A 26,960-nucleotide genomic window follows, 5' to 3' on the forward strand; every position below is an offset into this window, starting at 1 on the left:
AACATGCATGGGATACACAAAGGAATCCTGTTTAGAAGGAATGGTTCCGTGGAATCTTAGCGGAGATTGGGTGGCGACGCCGGTAATTGGGAAACAAAACAGGAGCTGGGCAGACTTCTACGGTCTATGCCCTGATCGTGACTGAATAGATAGGGATGGGCAGGAGTATAAATTTTAAGGGGCTTCGATGTTAACTTCAGAACTTAGTACAAGAACAGTACTGGGCAGACTTCTACGGTCTGTGCCCTGAGAAAGGCAAGGACAAATCAAACTCGGATATACATATAAAGTATCACATACCATGTAAAATGAGTTTATCTTGTTGGGCAGACTGAATGGACCATACAGGTCTTTATCTGCTGTCATTTACTATGTTACTATGAGTGAAACCGCACAAAGAAAAACAAGTGCCGACTCTGGCCCCAGAAAGTCCCTCTTGAGTGATTTAACTGGCCAGGAGCCTCTCCTGCCCAGTTAAATCACTTTGAATATTGACTCCCCCAAAGAGTTTTGGTTTTATTGTTGGATGCCACATCCACTGTAATTGGGTTTTAGGTTTGATATTTCATGGCAATTTATAAAACATTGCTCCATTTTGTATTTCCTGCTCTCTCTCGCACTCCCCCATCCCCATTGGTATTTTTAGAATGTTTTAAAACGGGACCATCTTCTGAAATTCAGACTTCATTTCTTCAAGGGCTTTTAGCTGCAGATGTGAGTACTTGTGTGTTTACATTGGCAGTGCCTGAGGGTATTTTTCGTTCTATTTTATTGTGCAAAATTTGACATTTAGAACCTGGTTAGAATATACCCCCTTTCAGTTTGGATGCTTTCTAATTAAGTAAGTTCATAAGTACATAAGTAATGCCACACTGGGAAAAGACCAAGGGTCCATCGAGCCCAGCATCCTGTCCACGACAGCTGCCAATCCAGGCCAAGGGCACCTGACAAGCTTCCCAAACGTACAAACATGCTACACATGTTATTCCTGGAATTGTGGATTTTTCCCAAGTCCATTTAGTAGTGGTTTATGGACTTGTCCTTTAGGAAACCGTCTAACCCCTTTTTAAACTCTGCCAAACTAACCGCCTTCACCACGTTCTCTGGCAACGATTCCAGAGTTTAATTATGCGTTGGGTGAAGAAAACCTTTCTCTGATTTGTTTTAAATTTACTACACTGTAGTTTCATTGCATGTATGACTTCTGATGTTTTGCTTTATTCTGTTATTTCAAGGACCACAGTATTGGAGTTTAGTTTTCTTCAGTGGTTTTCAGTTTTTGTTTTTTGTTTTTTTTCTGGTAGTTCAATATTAAGACATGTGAAAAGAGTTCATTTAAAAGTGAGGGTTCTAGACTTTGGAAAAACTAACTTTATCAGGATGGGGGGGGGGGGGAGTAGTTCAAGGAGTCATTAGCTGGTTAGAACATCTGGGGTGAAGTAGAAAAAGAATGGGCAAACCTGAAAGGAGATAGTTTAAGGGCAACAAATCGTTTTGTTACGAAAGTAAGCAAACTACAAGAGATCAATGAAAGAGGAAGAGAAATAACAATATCTGGAGAAGCTAAGGGAAGCTGGTAGAGTAGCTAGTAAAGCAAAGATGCAAATGGAAGAAAAATAGCTAATACAGTTAAGCTAGATGAGAAGACTAGTGATAGGAAAAAGTACAAAGTGGCACTGTGAGATACAAAAGTAAAGGAGAGGAATATATTGAAGCTGCACAGATGAGGTGCTGGGAGTAGGAGCACAGAAAACAAACACATATAGGAATCAAACTGAGGTAGATCTCAAACAATTTTCTAAAGACTATGAGCCCGATATTGAACGTGAGTTAAATGGCAAGGCACAGCTGCCAACCAGTTAACTCATGACTTGGTGGATAACTGTTATTTTCAGTGGCATTTAACTGAAAATGCCCAGTTAGTGCCGAAAATAAAACTGGCGATGTAGGGAGCATTTTCTCGGAGTGTGACCATCATGTCCCGATATTCAGAACTTAACCGGCTAGGCTTAGCAGCCAAATAAAGCTGCATAAAAAGCAAGCCTATCTTTGCCTGCTAAGCCATGCTCAGACACATCTCTGTTTCTGCTTGTGAAAAGGGACAACTATTATTGTATGTAAGGACATGAATAGCAAGATAACATTTCTTACGTAAATAAGGGTTAACAAACACAGCTGTAGGTAACCCCTTTTTATTGGACTAAGGGATCACCTACAGCTTGTTTGTTTATTATTTATGTATTTACACTTGCTATATCACCATTAACTAACCTGCAGATCATAGTGGTTTACATCAAGCTTTTGTTATACTGCCATTTAACTCGCAGATCATAGCGATTTACATCAAACTTACTGAAAGAGATAACTAACAAGAGAAAGGAAAGGCACTACAATTTATTGACAGGAAAGAGGAACATTCATCCAAGATTCATTTATAAGAAGAGATAAGAGGGTGTGAAAAACTTGAGGTAGCGGCAGAGGGCAAAAAAGGGGAAGGGGATGGTGATAATTCACAGTTAACCATCTTGATGAAATAGCCAGGTTTTCAAGGCAGATTAAAATGACTTGAGAGAGAGGTCAGCACGGAATGGTCGGGGCATGGAGTTCCAGAGGTAGAGAGCAGTAAAATAAAAAGCATGATGCCTAGTAGAGTCCATCTGAGCAAATGGAGGACTAGGAAGACATAAGCAGTGGTCATTTAGGGACCGAAGAAGTCTTGTTGGGGGATAGTAAGAGCATATAAATAGGGAGGGAGGCCTTTTCTGAAAGCTTTGAAAGCAAAAGTAAGTTTTGAAGATTTCTCTAGGGGAAGCTAATGATGCTTGTATAGTAACGGGGTGTCATGATCAAATCTGTGTGTGTGATATAGTAGTTTGAAGGATGTATTTTGGAGGGATTCTAACTTCTTAAAATTTGATTTTGAGCAACACAGGTAGACTATGTTGCAATAGTATGAAAGCCAGATTTACAGAGTCGAGATATGGAGAGAAAAGGAAAGCACCAGCTATATCGCATGACATAGCTTGTTAGGCATGGATATTCAGCACCTAACCGGCTATGTTGAGCGGTCAAAATAGGTTGCTTAAATACAGGCTTATCTTTGACCACTAAAAATTGGCTGGTTAGTGCTGAATATCAGCATAGATGATTAACACTTTAGCAGACAAAATAAACCTAGATATTCAATGTTGGTCGCCGGATACAGTCTGGCATTGAATATCCAGGTTTAACACCGGTTATAGACAGCAAATGCGCTATCAGCCACCAGCTGAATATTAGGCCCAAGGTATCTTATAAAAGATAAAATGTGGGGATTGCAGAATCTACTACAACTTAAAATGGTCTGTTAATCATTAACTCAGTCCTCTCTTCTGGAATACTGCCAAGTCTAGAAATTTAATATGAATCTAATATTAATCCCTGTTATTACTGAGAATACGAGAACCCACCGAAAAAGATCTGAACTATAAATGAGAAGAAAACCCTAAATTATGGCATGTGATTTTCAGTGGAAACACTGCATGTGATCTAAAAACTGCCACATCAGAAGTTAGCTTGAGTGATTCAGCTTGCTCTGCTTGCAGAAATGCCAAATGTAAGGTTTATGAGTCACTTCTTTAAATTTTTAGCTTTGTCCAAGACAATTTCTTTAGTGGTTAAGTACATAAGTACATAAGTAGTGCCATACTGGGAAAGACCAAAGGTTCATCTAGCCCAGACTAATGTGACTGAAGAGGCCAGAGTCACTGAAAAGTAGGATGGCATTTTGTACTTACAGATGGTTCAAAGAACAGCCACCAAAATGATAAAGGGGATGGAACTCTTGTATGCGGAAAGGCTGAAGAGGTTAGCGCTCTTTAGCTTGGAAAACTGGATGAGGGGAGATATGATTGAGGTCTACAAAATCCTGAGTGGTGTAGAACAGGTAGAAGTAAATTGATGTTCTCCGAGGACAAGCAGGCTGCTTTTTCTCACTGATGGGTGACGTCCACGGCAGCCCCTCCAATCGGAACACTTTCTAGCAAAGTCCTTTGCTAGTCCTCGCGCGCCGATGCGCACCGCGCATGCGCGGCTGTCTTCCCGCCCGAACCGGCTCGTGCCGGCCAGTCTTCTTTTGTCCGCGCTCGGTACGGTTGTGTTTCGCCGTTCGCGCCCCAAAGTTGACCTCGCGCGTCGTTCTTCGACTTGTTCTAAAAAAAAAAAGAAGAAAAAAGGTGTCTGGAGGAGGCCTTTTGGTTTTCTCCCTTCCCGTACTTCGAGTTTTTTGCCCCGGTAAGTTTTCTTTCGTCGTCGGGGTAGGCCCTATTTAGGCCTCGGTCGAAGTTTTTCTTCCCCCTATTTTTGTGGTGCCGTTTTCGCCATTTCGAGTTTTGATCTCGCCGGCGCAATTTTTCCGCCCATGACATCGAAGTCTTCCAGCGGCTTCAAGAAGTGCACCCAGTGCGCCCGGGTAATCTCGCTCACTGACAGGCACGCGTCGTGTCTTCAGTGTCTGGGGGCTGGGCACCGCCCTCAGGCCTGTAGTCTGTGTTCCCTCTTACAAAAGCGGACTCAGGTAGCGAGGTTAGCCCAGTGGAACATTTTGTTCTCAGGCTCTTCGTCGGCGTCGGCACCGGGAGTATCGACTGCCTCGACGACGTCGGCGCCTGGACCTTCATCCTCGCCCCCGATTGCATCGAGTGCATCGAGGCATCGGCCCTCTGCATCGGGGCGACATCGAAGGGCTGCGTCGGTGTCGGTGGTATTGAGACCTCCTCGTTTGCTGATGTCGTCGGACGGTGGTGCTTCGTCTGGAGTGCAGGTGAGGGCTGTCCATTCCCCTGCTGGTGGCGGTGAGCCTTCGGGTGGGTCTCCCCCTACCCTGAGGGCCCCTGCGGTACAGCCCCCGAGACCGACCCTCTTCGGCCTCGGCCCCGAGGAAGAGACGGCTGGATTCTACGTCCTCCTCGTCGGTGCCGGGAAGCTCCGGTGACGTGCTTCGCTCCAAAAAATCGAAGAAGCATCGTCACCGGTCCCCTTCCCATGTCGGCACCGAGAGCTCTGGGTCGCCGAGGGAGTCGGCACCCAGTAAGCATCGGCACTGAGAGGACCGCTCGCCCTCTGTTCAAGAGGTGTCGATGCGCTCCCCTTTGGACAGCCCGGAACAGCCTCCACGCCCGGAACAGGTTCTGACATCGACTCCTGCATCGGCTTCCATGTCTTTTTCCACAGCCGCTCTGCACGAGAGCCTCCGGGCCGTTCTCCCAGAGATCCTGGGAGAGCTGTTGCGCCCTTCCCCTCCGGTACCGGGGGTGCTTGCGCCACCGGTACCGTCGAGCGAGGCGCCGGCTGGCCCATTGTCCGGGGTGAGGTCTCCGACATCGGTGCCACTTGCGGTACCGACTGTGGTAGCCTCCCAGGAAGGCTCCCCGACTACATCAGCGGAGGGAGCTTCGCCGGTGCGGGCGAGGGAGTCTACCTCTCAATGCTCCCACCGTGGCCGTGGTTCCACGGAGTCGAGCCGGGCACGGTTGCAGACACAGGTCCGTGAACTTGTGTCTGACACCGATGGTGAGGCCTCGTGGGAAGAGGAAGAAGACATCAGATATTTCTCTGACGAGGAGTCTGAGGGTCTTCCTTCCGATCCCACTCCCTCTCCTGAAAGACAGCTTTCTCCTCCTGAGAGCCTGTCTTTCGCTTCCTTTGTCCGGGAGATGTCTACGGCCATCCCCTTCCCGGTGGTTGTGGAGGACGAGCCCAGGGCTGAAATGTTTGAGCTCCTGGACTATCCTTCTCCACCTAAGGAAGCGTCCACAGTACCCATGCATCATGTCCTCAAAAAGACATTGCTGGCGAACTGGACCAAGCCATTAACTAATCCCCACATTCCCAAGAAGATCGAGTCCCAGTACCGGATCCATGGGGACCCAGAGCTGATGCGCACTCAGTTGCCTCACGACCCTGGAGTTGTGGATTTGGCCCTAAAGAAGGCCAAGAGTTCTAGAGAACATGCTTCGGCACCCCCGGGCAAGGACTCTAGAACCTTGGACTCCTTTGGGAGGAAGGCCTACCATTCTTCTATGCTCGTGGCCAAGATTCAGTCCTACCAGCTCTACACGAGCATACACATGCGGAACAATGTGCGGCAGTTGGCGGGCTTGGTGGACACACTCCCCCCTGAGCAAGCCAAGCCATTTCAGGAGGTGGTCAGGCAGCTGAAGGCGTGCAGAAACTTCCTGGCCACAGGGGTGTATGACACCTTTGATGTTGCGTCCAGGGCCGCTGCTCAAGGTGTGGTGATGCGCAGAATCTCATGGCTGCGTGCCTCTGACCTGGAGAATAGAATCCAGCAGCAGATTGCGGACTCGCCTTGCCGTGCGGATAATATTTTTGGAGAAAAAGTCGAGCAGGTGGTAGAACAGCTCCACCAGCGGGACACCGCATTCGACAAGTTCTCCCGCCGGCAGCCTTCAGCCTCTACCTCTACAGGTAGAAGATTTTTCGGGGGAAGGAAGACTGTTCCCTACTCTTCTGGCAAGCGTAGGTACAATCCTCCTTCTCGACAGCCTGCGGCCCAGGCTAAGCCCCAGCGCGCTCGCTCTCGTCAGCAGCGTGCGCCTCAGCAAGGCCCCTCGGCTCCCCAGCAAAAGCAAGGGACGAGCTTTTGACTGGCTCCAGCAGAGCATAGCCGCCATCCAAGTGTCAGTGCCGGGCGACCTGCCAGTCGGAGGGAGGTTGAAAGCTTTTCACCAAAGGTGGCCTCTCATAACGTCCGATCAGTGGGTTCTCCAAATAGTCCGGCAAGGATACACCCTCAATTTGGCCTCAAAACCTCCAAATTGTCCACCGGGAGCTCAGTCTTACAGCTTCCAGCACAAGCAGGTACTTGCAGAGGAACTCTCCGCCCTTCTCAGCGCCAATGCGGTCGAGCCTGTGCCATCCGGGCAAGAAGGGCTGGGATTCTATTCCAGGTACTTCCTTGTGGAAAAGAAAACAGGGGGGATGCGTCCCATCCTAGACCTAAGGGCCCTGAACAAATATCTGGTCAAAGAAAAGTTCAGGATGCTTTCCCTGGGCACCCTTCTCCCCATGATTCAGGAAAACGATTGGCTATGCTCTCTGGACTTGAAGGACGCCTACACGCACATCCCGATACTGCCAGCTCACAGACATTATCTGCAATTTCAGCTGGGCACACGTCACTTCCAGTACTGTGTGCTACCCTTTGGGCTCGCCTCTGCGCCCAGAGTGTTCACCAAGTGCTTGGCTGTAGTAGCAGCGGCACTTCGCAGACTGAGGGTACACGTGTTCCCATATCTCGACGATTGGCTGGTGAAGAACACATCCGAGGCAGGAACCCTGCAGTCCATGCAGATGACTATTCGCCTCCTGGAGCTACTGGGGTTTGTGATAAATTACCCAAAGTCCCATCTTCTCCCAGTGCAGAAACTCGAATTCATAGGAGCTCTGCTGGATTCTTGGACGGCTCGAGCCTATTTCCCAGAGACGAGAGCCAACAACTTGTCCCTCGTCTCGCGGGTGCGAGCGTCCCAGCAGATCACAGCTCGGCAGATGTTGAGATTGCTGGGCCACATGGCCTCCACAGTTCATGTGATTCCCATGGCCCGCCTTCACATGAGATCTGCTCAATGGACCCTAGCTTCCCAGTGGTTTCAGGCTGCTGGGGATCTAGAAGACGTGATCCACCTGTCCACGAGTTTTCTCGAATCCCAGTATTGGTGGACGATTTGGTCCAATTTGACTCTGGGACGTCCTTTCCAAATTCCTCAGCCACAAAAAGTGCTGACCACGGATGCGTCTCTCCTGGGATGGGGAGCTCATGTAGATGGGCTTCACACCCAAGGAAGCTGGTCCCTCCAGGAACGCGATCTGCAGATCAATCTTCTGGAGTTACGAGCGATCTGGAACGCTCTGAAGGCTTTCAGAGATCGGCTGTCCCACCAAATTATCCAAATTCAAACAGACAACCAGGTTGCCATGTACTACGTCAACAAGCAGGGGGGCACCGGATCTTGCCCCCTGTGTCAGGAAGCCGTCAGCATGTGGCTCTGGGCTCGCCGTCACGGCATGGTGCTCCAAGCCACATATCTGGCAGGCGTAAACAACAGTCTGGCCGACAGGTTGAGCAGGATTATGCAACCTCACGAGTGGTCGCTCAATTCCCGTGTAGTGCGACAGATCTTCCAGGTGTGGGGCACCCCCTTGGTAGACCTCTTCGCATCTCGAGCCAACCACAAAGTCCCTCAGTTCTGTTCCAGGTTTCAGGCCCACGGCAGACTGGCATCGGATGCCTTCCTCCTGGACTGGGGGGATGGTCTGCTGTATGGTTATCCTCCCATACCTCTGGTGGGGAAGACTTTGTTGAAACTCAAGCAAGACCGAGGCACCATGATTCTGATTGCTCCTTTTTGGCCGCGTCAGATCTGGTTCCCTCTTCTTCTGGAGTTGTCCTCCGAAGAACCGTGGAGATTGGAGTGTTTTCCGACCCTCATCACGCAGGACGAAGGGGCACTTCTGCATCCCAACCTCCGGTCCCCGGCTCTCACGGCCTGGATGTTGAGAGCGTAGACTTTGCCTCTTTGGGTCTGTCAGTGGGTGTCTCCCGCATCTTGCTTGCTTCCAGGAAAGATTCCACTAAGAGGAGTTACTTCTTTCTATGGAGGAGGTTTGCCGTCTGGTGTGACAGCAAGGCCCTAGATCCTCGCTCTTGTCCTACACAGACCCTGCTTGAATACCTTCTGCACTTGTCTGAGTCCGGTCTCAAGACCAACTCTGTAAGGGTTCACCTTAGTGCAATCAGTGCATACCATTACCGTGTGGAAGGTAAGCCGATCTCAGGGCAGCCTTTAGTTGTTCGCTTCATGAGAGGTTTGCTTTTGTCAAAGCCCCCTGTCAAGCCTCCTACAGTGTCATGGGATCTCAATGTCATTCTCAACCAGCTGATGAAACCTCCTTTTGAGCCACTGGATTCCTGCCATCTGAAGTACTTGACCTGGAAGGTCATTTTCTTGGTGGCAGTTACTTCAGCTCGTAGAGTCAGTGAGCTTCAGACCCTGGTAGCCCAGGCCCCTTACACCAAATTTCATCATAACAGAGTAGTCCTCCGCACTCACCCTAAGTTCTTGCCAAAGGTTGTGTCGGAGTTCCATCTGAACCAGTCAATTGTCTTGCCAACATTCTTTCCCCGTCCTCATTCCTGCCCTGCTGAACGTCAGCTGCACACATTGGACTGCAAGAGAGCATTGGCCTTCTCTCTGGAGTGGACATAGCCCAACAGACAGTCCGCCCAATTGTTTGTTTCTTTTGATCCCAACAGGAGGGGAGTGGCTGTGGGAAAACGCACCATATCCAATTGGCTAGCAGATTGCATTTCCTTCACTTACGCCCAGGCTGGGCTGGCTCTTGAGGGTCATGTCACGGCTCATAATGTTAGAGCCATGGCAGCGTCGGTAGCCCACTTGAAGTCAGCCACTATTGAAGAGATTTGCAAAGCTGCGACGTGGTCATCTGTCCACACATTCACATATCATTACTGCCTGCGGCAGGATACCCGACGCGACAGTCGGTTCGGGCAGTCAGTGCTTCAGAATCTGTTCGGGGTTTAGAATCCAACTCCACCCCCCTAGGCCCATGTTTGTTCTGTTCCAGGCTGCACTCTCAGTTAGTTGGTAAATTTTTTAGGTCAATCTCAGTTATGTCCTCGCTGTTGCGAGGCCCAATTGACCATGGTTGTTGTTTTGAGTGAGCCTGGGGGCTAGGGATACCCCATCAGTGAGAACAAGCAGTCTGCTTGTCCTCGGAGAAAGCGAATGCTACATACCTGTAGAAGGTATTCTCCGAGGACAGCAGGCTGATTGTTCTCACAAACCCGCCCGCCTCCCCTTTGGAGTTGTGTCTTCCCTTCTCTTTGTCTTGCTACATATGAGACTGGCCGGCACGAGTCGGTTCGGGCGGGAAGACGGCCGCGCATGCGCGGTGCGCATCGGCGCGCGAGGACTAGCAAAGGACTTTGCTAAAAAGTGTTCCGATTGGAGGGGCTGCCGTGGACGTCACCCATCAGTGAGAACAATCAGCCTGCTGTCCTCGGAGAATACCTTCTACAGGTATGTAGCATTCGCTTTGTACTCGTTCCAAAAGTACGAAGACTAAGGGACAATCAAGAAAGTTACATGGAATTACTTTTAAAACAAATGGGAGGAAATATTTTTTCACTCAACGAATAGTTAAGCTCTGGAACTCTTTGCCAGAGAATGTAGTAATAGCAGTTAGTGTATCTGGGTTTAAAAAAGGTTTGGACAAATTTCTGGAGGAAAAGTCCATAGTCTGCTATTGAGACAGAGATGGGGAAGCAAATGCTTGCCCCAAGATTGATGGCATGGAATGTTGCTGCTAATTGGGTTTCTGCCAGGTACTTGTGACCTGGCTTGGCCATTGTTTGGAAAACAGGATAATGGGCTAGATGGACCATTGGTCTGACCCAGTATGGCTACTGCCATTTGTGATACTATCCCATGTTGTTGCATGTCATTTATAAACAAAATCAAGCAGAAACAAATGACATTTTGTGTTTCTTCATTTGCCGATAGTGTGTACTCTTTTCTAAATAGTGCATGCATGCGTGATCCATTATGCATACTGGAAACCTTGATACATCCTAATTCATTTTCAGAAGGGGCCAGTCAGGAGTGGCACTTCATCTTTTCCCTTAGTCACGATGATTCCTTCCTGGGAGATCCTTTCCATTCTCTTTTATATTATTCACTGTTGGATGAGTAGGGCAGCATAGCAAGGATACTTAGAGTCAGGTGATACAACCATTGGTCATGCAAAAGAGGACTGCATAGGAGTTTAGGAGTACATAGGAGTTTAAAGCATCTGCGAGTTCAGTTTGTTTGTTTTTTTTTGGAGGGGGGGACCCTATTCCTCTTGAGGTATCTGTTTCTTCTGCTTTTTTCTACCAAACCAGTCTAGAACGTACCCATGGAAAACATGGCAGTCAAGGATTCTCGATCTGACAAATTGAGAAAACTAACAGTCAGTATATTGTATCTCATTCTGAAGACATTGGTTCCCTTGATGTATGGAATTCTGATTCCTGGATTAGTGACCATGAAATGATGATTTTGACTGCAGTAGGTTTGGCTTTGTGGCTGAGACTTGCCTTTAGTAGTAGATATAGGATATGAAGGAGCTGAAGGCAGCACCAGCCTCCATAAGGGGAGTGAAGTCAGGTCTGAGCTGTTTTACTCTGATTCTATCTGCTGGCAGATGGACTAGCCTACTCATCTGGACTGGTCTGTCAGGTTTCAAGGAATTAACAGGTTAAAACAAATTTCTCCCTTGAATCCTATTATTTGGAACTCTGTGAACAATTTTGTTTTTCCAGGTAGAGGTTAAGTGTTATTTCAATTTGAGGAACTACATTACTGCTTAGTCATTTTCTGATTTTCTTGAATGAATTCTTGTGGACAGATTGGGATAGAGTTAGGAACATGGGAAGCCAAACATTAAAAATCAGAAATCAATATACTACATTCATCATGTGCCATAGCATTGAAGATTTATGAGATTTACTGTTCCAGAATATTGTTTTCCCATACAGAAATATCCACTTTCCTTTTAGGTTCAGAGTATTCTGTTTTAGACATGGCAGATCATCATTGCTAGTAGTGCAAGTAGTTTTGTAAGTGGATATTCCAAACTGACAAGGCATAGCCTGGCTAACTATCTTAAACATAAATTCAGGGTGCAGTTTTCCTGGATGAATCGAATCAGTTGTGCAGATAGTGTGTTCGTGAATGAGTGAGCCATTGTGCATGCAAGGAGCCTAGATATACCCAAATTCTAGGCATGTTCTGCTAAGGAAGTACATGATTGGGGGGGGGGGGGGGGTTGTGTGGATGGGGGATTATGAGTTACGTGTAGGGGCATAATCGAATGTCGCTGGTGAAATAGATCGCCGCCGATCTATTTTGGCGGCGGCACAACAGCTGGCCGGAACCGTATTATCGAAAAAGATGGCTGGCCATCTTATTTTCGATAGTACGGTTTAGCCTGGCCAAATGCCAGAGTTCGCCGGGTTTGAGATGGCCGGTTTTGTTTTTCAGCGATAATGGAAAAAAATGCCGGCCATCTCAAACCCGATGAAATCCAAGGCAATTTGGTCGTGGGAGGAGCCAGCATTGGTAGTGCGCTGGTCCCCATGACATGCCAGGACAGCAACCGGGCACCCTAGGGGGCACTTCTAAAAATTAAAAAAATATATAAAAAATACCTCCCAGGTGCATAGCTCCCTTACCTTGGGTGATGAGCCCCCCAAATCCCCCCCAAAACCCACTCCCCACAACTCTATACCACTACCACAGCCCTTATGGGTGAAGGGGGGCACCTACATGTGGGTACAGTGGGTTTTGGGGGGGGTTGGAAGACTCAACACTTACCACCACAAGTGTAACAGGTAGGGGTGGGGATGGGCCTGGGTCTGCCTGCCTGAAGTGCACTGCACCCATTAAAAACTGCTCCAGGGACTTGCATACTGCTGTCAGGGAGCTGAGTATGACATTTGAGGCTGGCATACAGGCTGGTAAAAAAAGGTTTTTATTTTTATTTTTTTAGTGTGGGAGGGGGTTGGTGACCACTGGGGGACTATGGGGAGGTCATCCCCCATTCCCTCTGGTGGTCATCTGGTCAGTTGGGGCACCTTTTGAGGCTTGGTTGTGAAAATAAAAGGACCAAGTAAACCCAGCAAAACACTGATTATCACCGCTTTTTTTCCCATTATCTGCGAAAGCCAGCCATCTGGTAGCCACGCCCATGCCCGCCCATGTCCTGCCTTCGCTACGCCGCCGACATGCCCCCTTGAACTTTCACGGCGATGGTGCCAAAAAAGCCGCTTTCGATTATACGGATTTCGCCGCTTTTGAGAGATCGCCGGCCATCTCCCGATTTATGTCGGAAGATCGCCGGCGATCACTTTCGAAAATAAGCCTGAATATGAGCTGAGTTAGTACAGGGGAAATATGAGTTAATGCATGTGGGATGCTAATGTCAAACTGTTGGACAGAAAGTTTGAGTGCTGGGATGTAGATGGGGTTTGAATCATCTCCGCCCCTCTCCCAGCTCCCTTCTTCCTCTTCCTTCCTTCTTTCCCTCTTTTCCCTTTTCTTCCCTTATTTCTTTTCTTTTCCTCTCTCACCCTCTCACCTCACCAGCATGCTGCAGTTCTAGGGCGTCTTCTGCATCTGGTGCCAGGAAGGATGCCATAGCCAGCATCTCCAATGTCTACTTAACTTTTTCTGCACGTAGGGCTGGGACCCTCACATGCACTTATTGTGCCACCATGATTCTCTTTACTTGCTTCTGCCAACAGGGATGGGAACTTCAGCACCTCACTAGACTCTGTGTGACAGAGCCTGGTCTGACTGCCAACAACTTTTCTGTGCTTCTCCTGCTATTTTCATACACATAAATTTCTTTGCATATGTTCAAACAGAACTGTGCATACAGATTGTGGACAAATACAGTGAGACAGGTATTGCCTAAATGGGAAGCCAGCCTAAGAAAACATGTGATTCCAAGCTGAGCATGTGTCAGATAAAGTGAATTTTGCAACACATCTAATGAATTGGTTTTGTTCACTTTGAGTAAACTTTCAATGAAGAGTGCAATCCTCCACTCAGTTACAAGTAACAGATCACTCCAGCTTCCTGTGGTTAATTCATTCTGCTGAGTAGGAGGCTGAGAGGTTTCCTAGGCAACCACTATTTGTTTACTGAAACAGAAAAATTCACTATATGGGGGTTTAGAACAGAATGATTTCCAGATCTTTGATGATAGGTTTGGGAATAGCACTTTGGTATAATTAACTTCAGTGACGGAAGGTGGTTTTTCTATTAGAAAATTTGCTACCAAAAGTTTTGTGCAAGATTCTTCATAGGTTTTCATTTTCAGTCATTTTCTTAAGATTGGGAATTTTTTTTTTGGTATGTTTTGTTCTAGAGGTGGTTTTCAACTCTGTTAATTTCCCTACAGTTTGAAATAATTCATTTCCATTTGTATTTTTTAAATTAAAATATGTTATCCTTTGATGGTGAATTCTCAGTTTCCTGTAGCCATACCATCTTGGCCACCAATACTCTGCAGTCCTAGAAAACAAGCAGGGTTAATTAAGCCTAGACCCTAAATAGAGAGGGTATTTACTAAACATCAGTATAGCTAATACAGGCTTTAATGTTAAACTCATGCACTACCACTTCATGCGTGTTAGTGTTAACAGGGGCTTTTTTGCATTAATGTTTGGTTTGCATTCAAATTTAAGAGGCCCTTTTACTGAAGTGTGCTAAAATGTGTTGTTAGCATCAGAGGCGTAGTTAGGTGGGTCGCCAGGGGAGCAGCTGCTCCTCCCAAATGGACTTCCAACAGTGCTGGCGCTTATTTTTCATATGATCATCTATTGTGTTTAAAATACGCGCCGTCACTGCTCTCTGTTCCCCCCGTGCCCTCAACCTGGCTACGCTTCTGGTTAGCGTGTTGTAACATGGGATTTTACCACGTGATACCTGCAAATTTTGGGGCCCTGTTACTAAAGCTTAGCTCACACTAAATGGTAAGACGCCCATTTTATACCTATGGGTGTCTTAGGGTTTAGCATATGCTAATTCCATTATCATGCGCTAAGCTTTAGTAAAAGGGACCCTTTACATGGCACTTTTTATCATTTTTAATTCATTTTATTTTGAAGGTTATGCACTACAATGTTTTGTCATTGGAATACGGTATCTGCCTACAGTTAACTTGGAAGTAGTTATTGCCTTCTATATAGGAGACAGTAACCTGCTTATAATCGAACGAGACAAACGCCCAAGTTCCGACCTAAATCGGGAGATGGACGTTAATCTCACAAAAACGAGTAAATCCATATAATCGAAAGCAATGTTTCAGTGCGTCCGTGTCGCTCGTACGTGGACGTAAAAACGTCCAAATAAGAGGCGTGTTAGGGGCGGTGATACGACGTGGACGGGTACAACGTATAACGAATAGCGAAATGGCTCTGGTTGAGCGGGAAGATGGGCGTAATATGATGGACCCGAAATAAAAGCGACCAGAGCAAGGGGGAAAGCGTCTTTAGACCCATTAGCGATTGTGTGTAGTTGGAGAGTGGCGATATTGTTGGTGGAAGAGCTGAAGTGGTGGTTGCAGAGAGAAAGCCGAGCGTGTTGAGTACCTGTGACGGTCGTCTGTGTGCCCTGCCTCTTTTTGTGTCTTACCCTTTGACCGTTCCTTACTCCTACTCCTTTGCTCCATCGCCCCCTTCCCCTCCCCCTATCCCTCCCCATTCACTCTTCCCACGTGTATACTCTATTCCCTGACCTCCGTTTGTCTCTGTGTTCCTGTACTGTTTGGCGAGTGAGTGGCCAGAGGGCGTGGTGGCTGGAAGTGAAAGATCTGTGTGTGTTGCTGTTTGTTTGACTACTAGTCCTAATACTTGCACTGGTGGTGGGGATATGGATGCACTTAATGCACTTGTGGCATGCATGCTACACGAAGAGGCCACCCACCGCAGGAGGTATTCACGGCCCCGAGTGTTTAGGCCCCGCACCACCTTCCTACAACTCACTGACCAGCAGTGTCTAACAAGGTTCAGGTTTGATAGGGCCACCATTCGTCAGCTGTGTGAGCAGCTGACACCCCTCCTTCAGCCCCAGACACGTAGGAATAACCCCATCCCTGCCCACCTCAAAATCACTTCCGCTCTCTCTGTCCTGGCCACTGGCAGTTTTCAATCCGTATTAGCTGCTAACACAGGCCTCACCCAGGCTTCTATTTCACACTGTCTCACCCAGTTCCTGGATGCCTTCATAACTCACACCTCACACTACATCACTTTCCCCACCACCCCCCAGGCCCTGCACAACAACATGGCCGCCTTCTATGCTGTTGCTAGATTCCCCTCGGTCATCGGTGTGATAGACTGCACACACGTAGCCCTCAGACCCCCCCGGGCACACGAAGCCACCTACAGAAATAGGAAGGCATTTCATTCTATGAACATGCAAGTTGTATGTGATGCCCAGGGGGAGATATTAGACGTGTGTGCCAGGTACCCCGGCTCCAGCCACGATGCCTACATCCTACAGCACTCGGGCATCTTCCGCAGGTTCGAGCGAGGGGAGTTCATTGATGGATGGCTACTAGGTAAGTGCAACATGCATGTACCACCCATACTAGACCTCCTCCACTGGGCAACCCTCCGCCCTGGCTTCCTCCACCACAACCCACTATCCAAATCCCCCCGCCCCCCCTGTACCTGCTCCAAGCGATACACACCCATCTATCTCATTCTGCTTTTCTGCAAAGGTGACCGAGGCTACCCGCAGAGGACATGGCTCATGACCCCCCTGATCCACCCACAACCAGGGCCAGAAGAAACCTACAACAGGAGACATCGCAGCACCCGGGGGATCATTGAGCGCACCTTTGGTTTATTGAAAAACCGCTTCCGCTGTCTGGACCGGTCTGGAGGAGAGCTGCTCTACAGTCCAGAAAAGGTGGCCAAGATCTTTGTGGCGTGCTGCATGTTACACAATTTGGCCCAGCGCAGAGGACAGCCTCTCCCAGAGGAGCCACAGCCACCACCAGAAGAGGCCCCAGATGAGCTGGAAGAGGAGCCCCCTCCACCCCCAGCCCACAGAGCAGAGCTCAATGCCTACCAGCTTGGCGTAAGAGCAAGACAAAGACTCATTGAAACAAGTTTTAGGTGAAAGTAAGTGAATATTTATTTTTTACATTCAGTGCATGTGTGTGTTCAACCCCACCACCACCACCACACCACCACCCCCCTCCCACACCCACCCCCCTCCCACCAACCCTCACCCTACAGCATGTCCCATCATTTTCCCCTTCCCTTCCCCCGTCCCCTCCTACCCCTCCCACGCCCTTCCTTTGCAGCTGGTGCCGCATGGGAAGTCTCTTCACCCTCTTCTGAGCTGCTGCTCCCAGTGTCCTCCTCCCTATCCCCACGGCAGCCTGCGGCTTCGGCTGCACCGTGGAAATCGGGCCACCTTCTTGGTTCTAGTGGTCTGGCCACAGGACCCAGAATGGGAGCAGATTTGGTGGGTGCTGCAGGAGTGGGTGCGGAGGCTGAGGATCGCAATGCCCACCTCTTAGCTGGTGGTTGCTGGTGGTCAGTGGAGGAGGATGTTGATGGCAGGGGCTGCTCCAGCAGCATGGGGGCTGGAGTAGGCGCGGTGCCCTGAGGGCGCAGGTGTTGGATGCTCTGCTCCAGCCGTCTCAGTTGCTGGAGCACCTCCTGGTGGCTTTCACGTTGCGCCTGGAGGAGTTCCTGGTGTGCTCGCTGCTGTGCCTCCAGTGCTTGGCGCTGCAGCTCCAGTTTCTGCTGCCGGTACTCCTCCAAGCGCACGTTGTGGCGGAGTAGTTCCGTGGCCAGCCGCAGGAGTTGCCTCCTTTGGCCGGATGGCCTCTGGCGGGGAGCTGGGCCCTCCTCCTCCTCAACAAAGTCCTCCGGTGCTGGAGGTGCGGCCTCTGCTGGTGCAGGTGGTGGTGGTGGTGGTGGTGGCAGAGGCTGGACAGCTGGTGGTGGTAGAGGCTGGACAGCTGGTGCAGGTGGTGGTGGACGCAGAGGATGCAGAGCTGGTGCAGGTGGTGGTGGACGCAGAGGATGCACAGCTGGTGCAGGTGGTGGAGGCTGGACTGCTGGTGCTGCAGGCTGTGGAGGTTGAGGCTGGACTGGTGGTGTAGGGCGTTGGCCTTGCAGGCCACTAGGGCCAGCCTCCTCTGAGTCATCACCTGTATAGCACAAGAGTGAGGAATAGTGTTGGTGCAAATAACCCACTTTTGTCTTTCAGCATTCATATACATTGGTATGTCCCCCAACCTGATGACCCAGCAAAGAGATGGTGAGGAGGAATGGAATTGACACGGGTACGAAAGAGAGAGCCCCGCAGGCAGCTGGGTAGAGGTGGTGGATGAGCAGCCAAGAGAAGGACACCACTCACAACGTTGTGCTCAAGCTGTTAGTTGTATAATTGTTAAATTGAACAACATTGCAGCATGTGTTGTGTTACTACTGACTTGCTAAACTGCATAGAACTGCTTTATGACCCCCATTACAGGCTCCTTCAGTTGAATGCATGTGGCCCACACTCAGTAGAGCACAGAGGTCACAGGAGGAACTAGGCACAGTTTGGTAATGGGAAAATAGGAGGGAGTAGTAGGGAAGGACGGCCCCCAAAGTTCTGCCACAGTAGTAACCTACACACACCCATAGGAGCCAACTGGAAAGTAGTATTGGGGGTGCTAAGCCCAGTGACCAACACTCCTCCCTGCACAGCTACATGATCTTTCCTCAATATTGGGGGTGCTCACACACACACACAGCACCCACCCTGTCTGCTTGCTCCTATAACACACATGACCACTACCACTACTCAAATAGAGCTTACAATTAATTCAATAAATATGGGCACACAGGACAAGTAAGAGGAAACCCAATGACAACGGTAGGGATAGGGAGTAAGGGTAGAGAGCTAGTGAGTAGGGGTTAGCAGGTCACAACAGCATCATAAAGGTGGCCTGTTAATATACATAAAGACAGCCAGAGATACTCCCCCCCCCCCCACCTACCTCCCTCCTCCTGCCCCCCACTCCTCACCTCCCTCCCCCTGACCCCAACTTCTATAACACAAGTGTACTGCAGCACAACAGATACCCCAACTGCATAATGAAACACCTACCTGAGTCCTCAGCCTGGCCCGAGGTGTCCAGGGAGCCAATCCCGTGGATGCCCTCCTGGGGTAGGAGGGAGTACACCATCAGCTCCATGGGCGTAAGGTTGGCAGTGTCATTGCCTGGGGGATTGGCCCCCGCCTTCCTCCGAACATCCCTCTTCAGCTTCCGCCACTTCCTCTTGCAATCCTCCACGTCTCTCCCAGCATGGAAGACAGCATTCAGGCTGTCCCGCACTGCCTCCCATTCGCGCTGCTTTAATGTTGCTGCCAGCCTCTGCCCTGTGGGAGCAAACAGACTCCGGTGCCGCTGTACTATTTCTTGCACCAGGAGCTCCACCTCTGCTTCGACAAAATTACCCTTCCGGGTCGGCGGCATGCGTGGTGGCATTGTACCAATGGGGTTTTCGAAAATACGGAGTGGGCGTTTATATAGGCGCCAAGAACGCCCATTGAGACGGGGGAATAGGCGTTTCTGATATGGGCGTTTCTTTTTCAATTATACACATAATTCCTAAGCGTGCCCAGCTCAGATAGCGATTAGGAACACATGGTTTCGATTATGAGTAGATAAGTATGGGCGTCTCCACCTGCCTTCCCTTTCTTCATTGCCATTTTACCTGCCATTTCCTGCACTTAGACCTTGCCCGTTGTTCGTAATAATCATTTACAGGGTTTTACCCTCACTTATATGAAGGTATGTGTTTAGCAATGTATGCTTGGGTACATCTGTGTATTTAGGGGGGGGGGAATTATTGTTGGCCCTCAGCCACCACGCCTTCCGTTTCCTGTCTTCCACATCCGCTGATGCTCCCTTCCTTTCTCCCATTCTCTCTGCCTGGTTGTAGCAGGCAGTGTGTGGGGGCCAAGAATTTAGTACAGTCGGCCCAAATCAAGCACCCCTCGGTAAGGGTCATTTCAATCAGGGAGATGTGCAGCTAATGTTCCAGAAGATAAAAGGCGCACTACACAGTCTTGAAACAGACGTTCATGGTAAGCTCTCATTTGTCTGCCACCTCTTCTCTTTGTGCTCATAGTCAAGGAGTGTGCATTCACTGTATGTATGTAGTCTGGAGTCAGATGTTAGGTAGCTCTCTTTTCACCAGGTTCCTGTGCACTGTACTGTGGGGTTGGCAGGTCCTCAGTGGTGTGGGCCAGCTGTTGGAGGTGCTGTATTGGTTCCCGGTAGCTTCCATCTTCCTTGTTTATGTGGTGTACCCCAGTCCCCATTTATGAAGTGGCCACCCATTCTCAAGGTCCATAGGCGGGGGAGGGGAGAATGATTAATGCAATGGATGTGTATAGCACATTATGGAACACCTTCCTAAATTGCTCCATAGGTAGTAGGGTAGGGAACATGCACATTACATTGTTTTTAATCGGTAGCCTGGACAAAATGATCGAGGTGGCTACAGGTAGTGCCACTGAGGCCTATGACGTGGTGGTGAGGGAGAGGGGTGTGTGTACAGGTACCAACCCAAAGTAACTGGTTTGACACAAACCCAGAATACTTGAATGTAACACACCTTGATCGACTACTGGAGAAAGTGTGATCACACCTGCAAATAATGAGCACCATTTTTATTTGTGCCCTTCCCTAACACAAGTATTACATTGCAACTGTGATGAAGTAACCATCCATCTATTGGGTTTCCCATTGTTTCCCTTTTGCTCCTCAGCATTATATACCATAGCTGATGTATTCAATGTGAAAATATGAGCCAGCTGTTTGTAGGTCCTTCTTGGCCCCCCCCCCCCCCCACCAATGTGGCTTGTGGGTAAGGATATGTGTCCATCAGTCAGCAAACACTGTGTATGTGGTACCTGGAGTTATGTGGAAGTGTGTACCTGGCAGATCACACGTAGTACACTATTAATCTCTTATTGATGGCACTCTGTATTGTGGGTCAGTATGGTGGAGGAGAGGGAGGAAGGGAGAGAGAGATGCTGGCTGACCATTTTTATTCATGAACACAAATATCCATCCAGCCTCCCCGGCCCAACCCCCCTGCACATATGGCCATGCAGGTTGGAATGAACAGGTGGCGTTCTGTATGGCCAACATTCTCAGACATACATCACCTTCTCATTCACACAGCACATTTAATGCTATGCATATTGCTGCCTCCTTGCTCTCAACTCAACAGCACCATTTGGTGATATGTAATGCACAAGGGAGACAAACACACACACACACCCTGATAGTTATATTGTAACAGAAACATTTATTTCCCCCCCACCCCCACCCCTACAAAATAAGCCCCAACAATGCCCTCCTCCCCCCCACAACTCCCCACACACCCCAACAATTCTCTCCCCCACCCCCCACAGAACCCCCAACATTTCCCTCCCCCCCACACACAACCCCAACAATTCCCTCCCCCACCCCCCACAGAACCCCCAACATTTCCCTCCCCCCCACACACAACCCCAACAATTCCCTCCCCCACCCCCCACAGAACCCCCAACATTTCCCTCCCCCCACACACACAATCCCAACAATTCCCTCCCCCACCCCCCACAGAACCCCCAACATTTCCCTCCCCCCACACACAACCCCAACAATTCCCTCCCCCACCCACTCCCCACACCCCCAACAGGCCCCCCCTATTTAAATTAAGGGCGGCCACGCCCTCTGAGCAAGGCCCTCTGTAGCAGGGCAATGAGCAGCCCCAGCAGTACCCTTAGTGGGCCCTGGAGCTGCTCATTGCCCTGCCGTAGGGCTCTCACCTCCTGCAGCAGCTGGTGCTGGCCAACTATAAGCTGCTGCTGGCCATCTACCAGCTGCTGCAGGAGGCGCACCACAGTAGCAGGGCCAAAGGCTGGAGGTGGGCCAGGGGACACTGAAGATGGCCCAGGGGATGGAGGTGGGCCAGGGGACACTGAAGCTGGCCCAGGGGATGGAGGTGGGCCAGGGGACATTGAAGCTGGCCCAGGGGATGGAGGTGGGCCAGGCGATGGCGCTGCCTGAGGGGAGGGAGAGGCCTCATACGGAGCTGCAGGTGGGGAGGGGTCCTCATTAATGTCCTCATCCTCCTCATCTATGATGAGGACTCCCTCCTCCGAGTCCTCCTCCTCCTCCTGGTGGGCCGCCTCCTGGCCTGGATGCTGCTCCTCCTCCTCATCCAGGTGCCCCTTCTCCTGCTCCTCCTCCTCCTGCTCCTCCTGCTCCTCCTCCTGCTCCTCCTCCTCCCGGAGGTGGTGGCCCTCCTCATCCTCGCGCTCAGCTTCCTGCTGGTGGAGCCCTGTGTATGTAAAAGGAGTGTGATTGAGATCAGTGCATACACCATGGCTTGCATAGTTCAGTAGCTGGGTGGCGTGAGGCAGGGGATGGGGCAGGGTGTGGTAAGGCGTAGCCTATGCCCATGGGGAATGAGCTGCATCAGATGACATGAAACAGAACCCTGGACCCTCCTCTGACACACACCACGCAGGACATGTTGCCATACCAAATTCATTGCTGACCAGCATGTTTGCATTGTGAGATGCAACGAGGGGTTGATGGGCAGTTGTTGTAGGAGTTATTGGGGGGGGGGCAGTGGGAAGGGTGTTGAGCACAATTCTTTTATGTGATTTAGGCCATAACATGCAGTAAAAGTAGGGCCTCAGGCAGCTGTACCAGGACACAGTAATCAGCCACCACAATAAGGGGAATAGTAAAGTGTGGCATATCATCTCATTCATCTCGGGGGGATGGTCGGACGTTGCAGGCACGCTCATGGGAGAACCCCTGCAACCTGCATCCTTGATCTGGGACAGATATGGTATTACTAGGTGCCTATTAGGCACATGGGAAGTGATATTGTACAACACATTTGCTTTATTCATGAAATGTATGTAGTAATCTGTACAGGTGTCCTGTTTTTGAATACTTACGGCGAGCCCTGAGGTGCCTTCGCACCGCCCGGATGAGGTCGGGCCTCTCCCGCCTCACCCGGCGGAACTGCCTCCTCAGGGACTCCAGGTCCCGGTGGACTCCAAAGCGTCTGTAAGATATAAGTTTGTAGAGCAGGGATCAGGGGTGTTGGTCCTTTTTGTCCTCTGCACACATTCATTTGCTATTCACATACCAGAGAGAGAGAGGGTCTACAGTGTTGGGGGGGGGGGGGCACCTCCATTGGTAGTGAATCATAGGAGCCACCTTTTTACCATTTTGGGGGGTGGAACCCCCAGTGGAGATGACCCCTCCCTCCATACATATTTGATATTGGGGGTGGGGTGGTGAAGCACCCACAGCAGCCACCGAGTTGGTTCCTATGCAGATGATGCCAGAGAGGTGGGCATGAGGCCAGACAGTACCGTTTGTATACATTATAATGTATGCTTGTTAAACTACTTTATATGTGTTATCATGACCATGTTATAAAGTATGGTATAGGTTTAATTGGTCTCATGCTTCCACTATTCGGAGGCGTTGTAACCCACTGGCTGCAAAGAGGGGTTGGAAAATGTGGCCTTCACATAACTAACGAAATTGTCACATAACACTAATAGCATAGTCACATACCTAACCTAACGAAATACATTCTTGTAGGGATGTGGGAATGGTGGTCGTTTCAATAACATACAAATTATTAGTGATTGTGCATGTTCCTATATTACTCATGATCCTTGCATGGACACTCCAGTTACTGCTGGTAACATTGATGACGGAGCTGTTATATGTGTAGGTACAGGAGGGGAGGGGGGTTGGGCCATAACCTTACCTTTCTAACCTTTCCCGGATGCGGGACCAGGCTCGCATGGCCTGCAGCCTAGGGGGCAGGTGGTGGTGCTGGATAAACAGCCTGTGCCGGTGCCTTAGGCACAGCCGCACCAGCAGCAGGCTCTCCTCTTCTCCAAAATTTGGCTCCCTGCGTTGTGCCATTTTTCCACGTGTTGGAAAAGAAGTGCCTTATATAGACGACCTTGCGTGAGGGACGTCGTTTCATGCACAGCTCCATATATGGATGACCATTCCATATATGGCCCCTATCAGCACGTGGACGCCCTCGTAAGCATAGACGTCTTTGACGTGCACATGCCTGCAGGAGTGTGAAACGTGCCTTATATAGATGAGTATGACGCACCCCACCCGACCCTTTTCCCATATACACAATATGCATTTACTGCATGTTCAGTAGGTGTACAGTGCATGCAGATCCGGACATTCAGATGGGCACATATGATGAAAGTATGGGTGGAGCAGCATGATATGTCTGTAGTTGACACATATATGCGTTCCTCATATATTTCCGTACCTGGATGGCCTGAACAACATGTACTGTACTTGCGATACACCTATGTACATTATTTTACACACCACGTGATTTGGTCGTTTGCACCTGCAATAATCGACCATCTTAGGGCGCCCAATTTAGTCACGCTTATGCGCTCGTCATTTGATTGTTTTCTTACAGGGATAATCGATTATCGAAAAACGCCCACACTATTTTTCCATTATACAGGTCTATTTTTGGACGTTTTCGTAAGAACGTCCTAATTCGTACTTGGACGATCTTTCCATTATGCCCCTCCATGTGTTCCTGTGTTAAGTCTCCACTAGCCAGATAACGCTCGTTAGGTGACTAATGTGTCCACACCTACTCTCTGCCTATGATACACCCCCTCTGAAAAATATTTTTTAAAAATCGGTAACAGGCGGGTTAGCTCACTGAAACAGGCAAAACACTGCAAAACTGCTGTAATGCGTTTCCACGATAGCATATTTGTATGCACTCACTCCCTAATCTATAAAAGTACCCCAAAACTGCATGTGCACATTTGGGTGTGCGCCTAATTGATGGCCACAATTTAATAGAATAATGAGCCAATTAGTACCAATTTGCTTTTTAACAAGTAATTATTGGCATTAATTGGAATCAATTAGTATGTATGTGTGTAAGTTTAGGCATGTAATCACCTAAATCTTACGTGCGTCCTGAAAAAAAGGCGTGGAAATGGGAGGGTCATGGGTGGTTCAGGGCAGAGTATGGCCATGGATTCCAGTTTCACACGCGATTATGTAAATTTAAGGAAGGGCATTTGCACCATGTTTTCAATGATGCAAATAGATGCGCCTAAACTTACATGTGACCCCCAGGACTTAAGTACTATTTTATAAACTGTGCCTAACTTTAGGCACGACTTATAGAATAGCAATTAAGCATTTTTTGGTGGTGATTTTTATAAGTGCGATTTATAGAGTTCACCCCTAAAAGTGCATTAAGGGCTTAATGCCTTTAGTAAAAGGGGGCCCTAAAGTTTTGCATTAAACACATACAATGACATGTTTTTTTGCACAAGAATGAGATATATATCTTGAGCTCTGTCAGGAAGATTTCAAAGCACTGGGTTACAATATGCCTAGGGGCTCTTTTACTAAGCCGCGTAGGTTCCTACGCGCAAACAACGCATGTAAATTTGGAATTACCGCTCAGCTACCGCGTGGTCCGGGTGGTAATTTCATTTTTTACGCACGTCCGCTATGCGCACCGGAAAATGATTTTTATTTTCCGGCGCATGGCACTAACCGGGTGGTAAAGGGCATTTTATGCATGTAGACCATTACCATCTGGTTAACGCATGAGATCTTACTGCTAAGTCAATGGTGGTAAGGTCTCAGACCCAAAATGGACACGCACCAATTTTCATTTTGCCGCACGTCCATTTTCGGCCAAAATTTAAAAAGGCATTTTTTTACAGGTGCGCTGAAAAATGGATCTGTGCTTGTCCAAAACACACGCCTACACTAGCGCAGATCCATTTTTCAGAGCACTTTAGTGAAAGGACCCCTTAATGTTGATTTATTGTAAAGCATTAGAGGGTCCCTATCACAAATCTAAATCAGATTAAGCTAAATTTTATTTTTGTTATATTCCAAATACAACACTAATTCTAAAAGTGCAGTATTCCCTAGGAAATCCAGGCGAGGTTCCCGATTTCCTTAACTGTATTAATATGCAAAGTACTGTATAATGTTTAGCCTTCTTTCAGAGCAACTATAACATAGTACAGCCTTAATTTAATTTTCCATGCAAAATATTGACAGTGCATCAAATTCTCTGCAGTTGTGTGCTTGAATTGTAAACAAGATGCTCATAAACTTGTATTGAGAAAAATATGACCTGTAGTGTAGCTATAGTATATAAATATATCATGTTAAAATGTTGTGTACCAGATATGTACATTACCTATGATTAAAAAGAGATGATTCACTAATAATATCTCCGTGTTTGGTTTGGATCATTAACCAGTTTGTGGCCTGTTCTGTGCATATTCCCCTAATTCTATATATGGTGCAAAAAGTTGCATACACAAATTTGGACGCATGCCCAATTGTGTGCGCTGATAATTGGGCAATAACAATCTATTATTGGTGCTAATTGGCAATAATTAAAATTTACGCACACATCTTTTGTTTTATTCTATAAAGATATGTGTATAAATGATTACGTGTGGATCCAAAAAGGGGGCATATCCATGGGAGGGTCGGGGCATTCTTGGAATTTGCACACAGTGTTACAGAATTAGACAGATCCGCACCTAATTTAGGCATGAGAATTTACACTAGGTTTCAGCTGATATAAATCCTCACACACAAAACTGGGCATGGATCCTGGTGCCAATTTATAAGTGGTCCAACTTGGAACGCCATAACACTTACCCCAGAATGGCTGCCGACTGGTTAAATAGCACTTAACTGGCTTTCCGCCAACATTCAGCGAGGTATAACCAGCTATCCCCCCCTGAATATCTCCGGTTAGCAAATAGCAGATAGCTGGCTATATTGGCCGATATAATTGGCTATCTGCTGATTTTAAAAGCCGGTTTTGCAGCTATATTTGGCAACATGAAAACCTGGTATATTTTTGGCCGGTTTAAAGATAATCAGCTAAGTCTGAATATTGACGTATCTGATTATCTTTAAACTGTCCAAAAACAAACTGGAAATGACCTGGCATTGAATATCCGGTTTTAGCGCCAACCACATAGTGCTCTTTTATTTTTTTTTGTGTCGATTTTTCAGTATTATATACAGAATTTAGTCTAATATGTTTTGTTTTCCCTTCAGCTCTATGATGGACCAAACACACAGTCTAACCTAATTGGTACTTTTTGTGGAAATGACAGACCCCCATCTGGTAATACCACAGGCACAAGCCTTCATGTAGTATTTCACTCAGAATCATCACACAGTGGTGACGGATTCCAGATGCTGTGGCACATCAATGGTAA

At 48.4% G+C, this 26,960-nt stretch overlaps 1 protein-coding gene across 2 annotated transcripts in view; it reads left to right on the plus strand.

The window, feature by feature from the left end:
* Positions 1-26,960, plus strand: part of CUBN (cubilin) — a 697,556-nt gene that overhangs the window by 258,911 nt on the left and 411,685 nt on the right. For both annotated transcript variants that reach the window (XM_030199596.1, XM_030199602.1), the window contains exon 28: positions 26,797-26,956. In XM_030199596.1, coding sequence (XP_030055456.1) covers positions 26,797-26,956 — 160 coding nt within the window. The remainder of the gene's footprint in view (positions 1-26,796; positions 26,957-26,960) is intronic.

Source organism: Microcaecilia unicolor, chromosome 1 (genome assembly GCF_901765095.1).
Source record: "Microcaecilia unicolor chromosome 1, aMicUni1.1, whole genome shotgun sequence".
In the NCBI taxonomy this organism is placed as follows: Eukaryota; Metazoa; Chordata; class Amphibia; order Gymnophiona; family Siphonopidae; genus Microcaecilia; species Microcaecilia unicolor.